Source organism: Colossoma macropomum, unplaced genomic scaffold, assembly GCF_904425465.1.
Source record: "Colossoma macropomum unplaced genomic scaffold, Colossoma_macropomum, whole genome shotgun sequence".
Taxonomy (NCBI): Eukaryota; Metazoa; Chordata; class Actinopteri; order Characiformes; family Serrasalmidae; genus Colossoma; species Colossoma macropomum.
In genome coordinates, this window is record NW_023494803.1 from 22,759,368 (window position 1) to 22,768,954 (window position 9,587).

The window sequence follows — 9,587 nt, forward strand, 5'->3', positions numbered from 1 at the left end:
CAGCTCACTTTCTTCCTCAGCTAAACACAACTTTCTGTCAAAAGTAGCAAACCCTAGCTAGAAGCTGTCATTTACTTAATTGAAAATACACCAAACCTTTCAGTGGCTTAAGGACACAGTGTCTCTTCTTAACTTGAAAAAGATTAAATATTCAATGAAAGGTAATTGTAATACATTCTTAAACATCTTCCGTTTTCATTCCCCTTCCCTTTTTGTCTCCTGACTATTTCGTTGCTTAACGCACACTGTAAAATAAATGACCTGTAGCCTTATTTGTCTGTGGGTGGGGTGGAAGGGATAAGGAACAAGTGGAGTTGTTGGTATTTTGTTTGTTTTGTTTGGCCATGACTCTTATTTCTCTCTTTTTTTCTTCAATAAAAAGTCTAAATACCGTTGGGATGAGCTGGAGTGCTGTTAGTAATCGATAACTAAGCATCCAACATGAGTACCTGATCCACTAATGCTCTCGTGGCTGAGTGCAATCAAATCCTCACAGCAGTGTTCACAGCATCTAGTGTAAAGCCGTCTTAGAAGGGTAGAGACTATTACTGCAGCAAAGGGGAACCCCTTATTCACACCTTGGATTTCAGAAGAATAAACAGTGGTCTACAAACTTCAGGACGTATGGTGTATGTTTGAGTGTTTACAGTGTATTTTTGAATGTAACAGTAAAATTCAAACAGCCTGAAAATTAGAATTTATTTGATAAACCAATAAAACATCCCATATTTTTGGCCTAAATTCTGGTTTCTACACATTGTAACTTCCAAATCAAAACAATACAATGTGTCACATATCTGTCTGATTACCTCAGGACTGAGTTCAATGGCCAAATCATGTTTATGTTTGATTTAAAGGTGAGCTCCAAAACAGTGGCTCAGTGTGTGGAGTTCTACTACACCTATAAGAAGCAAGTGAAAATCGGCAAGAACGGCACACTCATGTACGGCGAAGCAGAGCTTCCTGAAACGCGGCCCACAGAGGAGGAGGTGGACTATAAAGTAAGCTATTCTTTGGGTCTGTGGGTTTGCGTGGGTGTTTTAATCTCATCGGGACGAGTGCAACAGGTAGTGTTTATAACCTCACTTCATCCAATCAGCAGAGTTCACAGAGATTTGAATTGCGAAAGGAGGAGGAAGAAGTCAGGAAGTGGGACGGGTCAGGTGACAAGAAGAAAGAGAGCAGCCCTGGCCGGTTGACGGAATCTATACAGGCCACTGAAAATGTGAGTATAAGTGGATGTGTCCAGGCCTTGAGTTACAAAGCGAAGGCATGGATGGATAGATAGATTTTGGAACACTGTGAATTTTAAGAGTTAGGTGCTTATTGGTCAATATTTTAAGCAAAATATTTTATCAGAAAACCAGAAAAGAATGACAATTACAATTTAATTTCATTTTAAGTGTGTTCCATCTCTTTAAACTGCAAGGGCCCACACTTTGATGCTGCATTCTCATAATGACATAATTGAATAATAATTTTATAATATTTGTCAAATACTTCATAGTAGTAACTGAATGAATAAGTCTTAAGATTATTACTGAATAATAAGATTGCATGAGAGTTCTTGTAGCTTGAAAGGTTCACTGACTTCTTGTATGACTTTTGCAACAACTTCTTGCACTGGAATGAGGCTATATCTGGCTGAATTGCAAGTCGTACACAGTGCCCTCTTGTGGCCTCCTACAAGAACAGCATGTGTAACGGCATGCTTCTGTAGTTGCAGCCTGCAGGCCTATAGATTGAGTGCTGAGCTGTGCGGTGCTGAAGACTGTGAATGACTGTAATTTCCCTCTACAGGCTGGTGCGGTCCTGGTCTTGAGGCATCAGGAGGATGGAAGGAGGGATCAACCTGTGTTCGGGGTCAGCCACACCATGGCCGCACCTCCTAAGCCTCGACCAGAGAACACGGCACGGAAAAGCGGGGGCGGTGCCAAAGGCACTGTAGGACAGGAGGGAGAGTTCCCCTGCAAGAAGTGTGGCAGGTAAAAGACAAGCTAAAGTTCATTATTGGAAGGCCAGGACAGAGTAACGAGAAATCAGTGTTGCTGTCTAAGGCAAATCCCATACACCAAGTAGTCACTCAGCCACTGAGTTCATTAAATAGCTGAAAAAGGAGCAGTAGACTAAAGCCTGATTTTATTATAGATGAAGATAAAAATGTTATACAGTGTCTGAAACTACATAAGCAAGTTTGAGATTACTTAACAATTCTGTGCACTTTGAAGCAAATGTAAGCAATTATATGATGCTAATTGCGGATCAGAATTGGCAGATATTTGCTCTAAACGCTCAACTATTATTTTCATGAGCCAGGTAAATGCACTCATTCTGCTATACTTGTTGTAGCGTAATTGTGTAATGCATCATGCTCAATACTTACTTGCCACTTTCTTTTGATATTGTGCTGCATTTGATTTGTGTTATTTACTGATTTTTCGTGTAAGAATTTGAAATGGCAAGCCTGTTAAATAGCAAATAATGTTACGTATGACGTAACTTTGGCTAATAGATAGTACTTTGTATACTAGCAATGTACTGGTGTGCGTCATATGTTCACTTAGCCCACACAGTGTGAGCTTCAGGTAAAAAAAAAAATAAATAAAAATAAAAGGGTTAATAAAAACGGCCAATTTAGCTCTAAAGAAATTTGAATTAGCCATAAAAACTCATGATCAATGTATGTCTATTGCTAATGGATGCAAACAGTTAATAGTTTGTTTGTTAGCGTTAGTGTGTTAGTTCCAGTCCAAAACTCAAGAAGCAAACTTTGAACACTAAACTTGTTGGCTGATTAATGACATCCAGGACAAAAATGTGTAAATTATTTTTTTTTTCAGGGGAAAAAAAACACCATTCAAACATAAGGAGCAAAGCACTCAATAAAAGCAGCAATGTTTTTAATAGAAGAGCAGTAAGAGAAGTTGTGACTTGCTGAGGCATTTGACAGTTATTGTGATTGACGTTTCACACTTACCACTGCGTTCAATATTTGCCTAGGCGTTACAACTCAGTGTATATTACAACAATAGTATATATATTACATTAGTATATATTGCAGCTTGTATATATACAGGGAGATTCACTCAAAAGAGGCCCCAAATATTCTGTAATAACTCTTGCTAGGATGAAGCAATCTGAACGAAACATTGTGCAATGTGCTGCTCAGTATATGAAGCTTCGAACAAGCTGGAATGCCCCTGCATCGGAGTGATGAGGTAGGCGCTGGACAGCCGTTGCAATGTTTAACCTCCCTTTGCAGTTTCCAGGTGCATACCCCTGTACCACTTTATGTGTCTGGCAGAAAACAGAGATCACTTCCAGCATTGCATGTAATGCAATCGATTACACATACGTCAAGGTATGCAGCGTATTTTTTGGTTTAGATTGCTTCATCCTAACGGGAGTTACAACAATATTCAGGGCCTCTTTCGAGTGAATCTCCCTGTATAACCCATATATGCAGGTTTAACTGAAGCAACAGTTCTGTCATACTGTATATGTTTGATATTTGGTTTTTATCTATCTTGTTTCTCTTAGCCGAGTTGCTGTTTGTTTGCTAAGCGAATAGAATGCAGCTTGCCATAGCATGCATTTTCAGTGGTGCAAGTTCTAGTTGGATGCACTGACTGGCTCAGCTAGCACTGAGTAGAGCAAGCACAGGAGCTGTGCGCTGTTTTATGAGGGAATCGATAAAGCCTGGCGCTTCCTCTGGGTAATCCGCATCTGAGATTGTCAGAATAGGAAGCAATAAAACGGCAGCATCTGATTCCAATAGGAGATTTCGTCTAAGCCATGGCAACGACTGGCTTTGTTATTATCAACAGTCTCTTAGCAACTGAAAGTCTTATGCGATGTTGAATGCCGTGCCCTCTGGTCTACGCATATCTGCCCAGTGACTGTGCGTTTATGTATGTGCTACTGTGTCTGTGTGCATCTGTGCACTTAGAATATGAAAACACCTCGTACGTGCTGTCCTTCTGCCCACTCACCATTGGCCACTGCTGCCCATCTGTGTTTTGCTAGTGCATCTGCTCTCTTCTTGTCAAAAAATGAATCTATCACTCATTCTTTTCGCCCATCGTACTCTGTGGTCATAATCTGCAAATGTGTTAAAATGGTATGACTGTGGCGTCTGAATCTCAATATCTGTGGTATCAAAATAAAACCTCATCTTCAAAATGTATGCATATCAGCAGATGCACTGACATGCATTTCCAGCACCTTGCAGAGTTTTTGCTCTAGCGTCTGTTATATTATTTGCTGTAGTATTCTGATGCTCTTGAAGACATGTATTGTGCTTAAGATGTGTTTGATTTATGCAGGAAGGTAGATCTTCTGTTACCAACACAGTTTTTGAAGTTTCTGACAACACAGTTTGCTGACAACACAAGGCAACACAATGTTAACTGACTAGTTTATAAAAGTTTTTCCAGGATTTTCTTTTGGTTTGTGGTGATGTGCTTTTGCTCTAGCACACTTTCTGGAGAAAAACATTCACTGTCTTTGTTGATACTGGTCCCTTCTACTGACCAGTTTTTTAACAATTAATAAACTTATAATGCAACACACCTGATTTAGTTTATCAGGTCTTTAAGAGCATCTGAATGTCGGAATCACTTGGATCTGATTAGCAATAATGCAATAATGTTCTGTTGATCATCAGAGTATAAACTATAGCTGCAAACATTTAGTCAAACACATTACTGCCCATTATTTCTTAAAAAAAATAGTATTCATGTTTGTTTTTCTACAAAGTTTGTGTACATTCTAGGCTTGTTACATATGATTACATTAGTAATTGAGTGATCTGCTCATTATTTTGACAGTTAATTGAGTAATCTCGATTCAGGGACGCGAAGGAAATTGTATTGTATTGATTTGGCTGTGCGCTTTTGGTTCACTTTTGTGAGGTTTCACGTACCAAAAACAGTTTCACTTTAGCATGACCATTTTCCAACTTCTGTGAAGTGGCCTACAATAAAAATGACATAACGATATGCTTTTCAAATATTCCAATATACATGATGTGAAAATATACACAAGAAAGCCTTTAAAAAGACTTCATTAAACAATTGTGTCAAGAAATTTTAGTCTCTGTTTCTTACTGTAAGAGGGATTAGTAGGAGAGTTTAAAGTATGGCTTGTCATATATTTTGCCAACAAATTGCCAAAAATCTGTCCATTTTCAGGGTGTAATGATACACTCAGCCCACAAGGTGATTCAGTTCACGATACTGGGTTCACTATTTGGTATTCTCCTGATATTTTGCACAAAATTCAAATAAAGAAATGTGACGACTATAATCTTTGTGTTGCACAACTTACTAATGACACTAGAGCTGGGAGGCTGTCCTTGAGTAACCCCAATGTTTTGTGTGCTCTTTGCAGGATATTCTATAAGGTGAAGAGCCGCAGCGCTCACATGAAGAGCCACGCGGAGCAGGAAAAGAAGGCAGCGGCTCTGAGGCAGAGGGAGGCTGAGGAGAAGGCAGCAGCAGCGGCAGCAGCCGCCTTAGCAGCCAGCCAGCAGAACGGAGCACGAGGGGAGCAGGTAGGACTGCGGCGGGCCAGTAGTGAGGACTCTTCAGACGAAGATGAGGACGCAGACGATGAAGACTGGCACTAACGAACACTCACCTTCACCGTGGAGAATCGGCAGGCACTTTTGCAGTCTGAGCTGATACACCAGAATGTGTAAAGCGCCATACAGTTGGAAGGTTCACGCTCTTTTGCTGCCCTCTCAGGTAGGGCTGCACAATACAGATGATGTGGACAAAATAGCATATTGTGAATTTATTGCTACATATTGCACTTGCAATACATTAAAACATTGATGGTTTACGTGACACGGTTATAAGTTAGCCTGTATTATTCTGCCCAAAATTAGTATTTTTTGGTTGTTTGAATGCCTTTATTTATCAAAACAGCCACAGAAGCTCATATGGAACATCGGAGACTGTGCTCATACACATACATCATTGGTTGTGACTGAAATGTATCTCTAGCCTCTCATTAGTATTGTGCTATATAGGTGGGAACTATTTAGTTTACTAAATAGCAGTAATACAACACAAGAATGAATTCAGACCTTTTCTCCTGATCAGCTTGTGTCACTTCTCAGCGGTCACTGAAAACAAACCAACATGAGTTGATTGCGAGGCTGGAGTTGGCTTTGTATTTATAGCAGTTCACTTGGGCATAACACTTTTAAAAAGTGCAGAGGGGCGAGGACAAAGTAAACAATTCTTGGTCTGTGAGTGCAGTAACTTGCAGTTTACCAGTCAGTGATTTTGCTGTACGATGAACAGCATTTTGGTCGTTGTTTTTAATTGTACAGAGAGTTCTCTGTCTATTGCTTAGTAGCAAGAGACTTGGAATAGACCTCTGAAGTCATGTCGGCATTCTGTAGTCAGCATCATACACATATAAGGAACTGTAAATCTAAGCTGTTTGGTTCGCTATGGGAAGAATGAATGGCATTTTCGAAAAAATTGTTGCCATCACCTCCTGTGGTAAACTAAAAATGTTCCAAACCTGACACATTTTGCTGTACAGATCTTTCTCCTCCAAATAACACTGGTCCCCTGAATTATGAGGTGGTTAAAGAGTCAAAATACTACTATTGTTACATGCAGCAGTGGCAGCTTGCACACTGAATTGACATCAGAAGCCTCACCAAAACACTCCATGTGAACCGTCATTTCAGTGCACAGGACTGGTGGCTTGCTTGTAGCATGTATGTAGCATTACTTGCTTTTTGACTGCTAGAGAAGTTCTCAAGAGGATCCACTGGGGAAAAGGGTATGTTGGACAAAACGTGTCTTGTATAGAATGGGTCAGTTTACCACAGGAAGCAAAAGCAGTGATTTACAAAAAACACCATTTATTTCATAAAGTCTGCTTAGATCTGGAGTTCCTAATACGGGCATGACCGCAACTACAGAATGACACATGATTTCAGATGTCTATGCATGTTGGTATACGATCCTTCATCAAATTACGTTTTCTTGATTTTGTGAAAATAAGGTTACGCACCCTCTACAAACAAAATTTGCTGGCATTTTCCAGCAAATTTTAATATTCATTGGAATATATATATATATATATATATATATATATATATAAACATATTGAGTGTGCTATAACTTGCACAGGCCACATTGTCAAAATCACTTTAGTATTCCGTTTTACGATCGGGACACTAAGAGAAAAATTACCACGGTACTCAGTAGTACCTTAAAGCGCAAATAGGGATCCATTTCGGGTCACAGCCACTGTGATTACTTACAAGGCTTATTTAAATATCGCAAAGGCCAATATCAATATCACAATAATGACAAGCAAACTGATGTTTTGTGCAGCCCTACTCTCAGGACATGCACTAGACATACGCCTTCAGGGACTGGCTTACTCCCTTCTTGTGTATGTGTGATGTGTATACGTGTAAAAGAGAGTGTGTGTTTGTGCGTATGTATGTGCGCATCCTCAAGGCATTCAGGGTTTTTTTTCCAGGCATAGGGCTACAGGGAGTACAAGCCTGTGTGTGTGTGTGTGTGTGTGTGTGTGTGTGTGTGTGTGTGTGTGTGTGTGTGTGTGTGTGTGTGTGTTAGTGTGTGTGTGAATAGAGAGACTAGCGGTACGGAGCGCTGTCCCTCAGCACTTTGAGTCCTCTCACAGCACATAGTGACCTGGGTACAGCTCAAGAAGTCCATCCTGCTCCTCCACCAATTACAGACTCGCTTCGTCCCTTTATTATCGACCATGACTAACATGCAGCAGTAGTTCAGTCACTGCTGTGGACACTGCAGGACACACAGCCTGGCAAAGAGAGAAGGAAATGACGATGGACACGTCACCTGTGCTTTACTGTTGTGTCCTTCTTTCTTTATTTTCTAAGTGAAAGTCTAAATGAAAGTTCTCCTCCAGTTGACTGCCAAAAGCTTGCACAGCCGTACTCCTGATAACTCACTGGTTTTCTAGTGCCGTAACTTTGGGCTTTGTTTTTGTTTAGTTTTTTTTGTTTGTTTGTTGTTTTACATTACGTTTTCTTATGGCCACCTTGCTGATGCCTTGGATGTTTTTGACACTTTTTATCTTTACATGACAATCAATTTTACAAAGGTTCCTTTTTATATCCAACAAAATCTCATTGTTATTGATATATTCATTAATTATTATTGTTGTTGTTGTTGTTGTTATAATTGTTATTATCCCTATTACTGTTATTGTACTGTTTTATTGTTATTATATTGTTTTTCTTTTTTGGGGTAACATTTGAGGTGAAGTTCTTTTTCTCATTTGACTATTAGTTTATTTAAGATGTTTGCTATCTGTGCGTGCTGTGTGTAGAGCTTCTTCAAGGAGGAGTCAGTCAAGAAAAGATGTGAACCGAAGGTGAAAGTGCAATAGAACAATTTAAAAACTTCATGCAAATGTCCTCCCTCCCCTCCATAATTCCAGCCTAACTTGAACTTGAACCTAAGCCCTAATATAGCCTGACTTGAACAAGAGCATTTGAAAACATCTGCTTTAATACTGTAGCGAAATAAATTTTGAACAAATCTGTGTCCGTGGCTGTAAAATTAAGCAGAGGGTGTTTGAACTTTTAGACGGTGGAGAAGAGTCTCTGCACTGCCTCTCTTCAACTGTCCACTGGTCTAGCACTTGACTGTGTATCCATGGCAACAAAGAGGCTGCTGAGCCCCCCACCCCCCGTTAAGAACGGCCACGCTGGGGAGCTATCAGCCTAGAGTAACGACTCCAATTACTGCTTATCACACTTGAGTTGGCTATGCACTCTGTGTTTGTGTGCTTGTAGGAGTGTATGCGTGTGTGCATGTGTTACACTGTGGTTGTGTATGTGTGTGTTTGTACACATATGTGTACATGCGCCTGTATGTGTGGATACATTTAGGTGTTGCACCAATAATCAAACTCAGAGCCAAGTGAGAAAAAGAAGCTTTCTGATCCATTTAGAATTTATTTTTGTTTTTGTTTTTTTTTTTAAATTCTGTATTTGTTAAATTGTGAAGAAAATGACTTGTTCTTTCATAAGGGCAAGGGATGATGTGTTAAAATTGTCTAGCCAAGATTTTGCTTTTTAAATATCAGAAAAGTTAAATGAATTAATTGCAGGATTTGTTGCCACGGAGCCACTTTTCTTGCTTTCATTCAGCCAAGGGAAATGCTTGTATAGATATTGAAAAATATACATATATATATATATATATATATATATATGACAAAAAAACAAATTGTATACTTTCTATGCTATTTTCATAGGGGCTCGTACACTAATGGTGACCATGGACAGAAATCTCAAGTGCTTTTTACTACAGTATAACTTATTTGTGTTACATTTGATTATCACTTGTTGTTTTGGAATAATAAATATGATAAAAAAAAATCTCAATGTCATATTTGGATACAATGGCTGTATATTTACATTACATAATAAGGAGAAAATACTCCTAGATGAGCTTGGTGGACATCCCATTACAAAACTATGGGTAGTGGTATGGAGTTGCCTACCCCACAGCTATAACAGCTTCCACGCTTTTGGGAAGGCTTTCTATAAGATTTTG

General features: G+C 39.4%; 1 protein-coding gene across 3 annotated transcripts in view; it reads left to right on the forward strand.

The window, feature by feature from the left end:
* The window catches only part of mideasb (mitotic deacetylase associated SANT domain protein b), a 35,046-nt gene extending 25,807 nt beyond the window's left edge, over positions 1 to 9,239 (forward strand). For 2 of the 3 annotated variants that reach the window (XM_036594191.1, XM_036594192.1), the window contains exons 10-13: positions 858 to 1,001; positions 1,100 to 1,225; positions 1,801 to 1,985; positions 5,392 to 9,239. In XM_036594191.1, coding sequence (XP_036450084.1) covers positions 858 to 1,001; positions 1,100 to 1,225; positions 1,801 to 1,985; positions 5,392 to 5,629 — 693 coding nt within the window. In that variant the 3' untranslated portion in view covers positions 5,630 to 9,239. The remainder of the gene's footprint in view (positions 1 to 857; positions 1,002 to 1,099; positions 1,226 to 1,800; positions 1,986 to 5,391) is intronic. The other variant, XM_036594193.1, reaches the window with a different exon arrangement.
* The last annotated feature ends 348 nt before the right edge of the window (positions 9,240 to 9,587 follow it).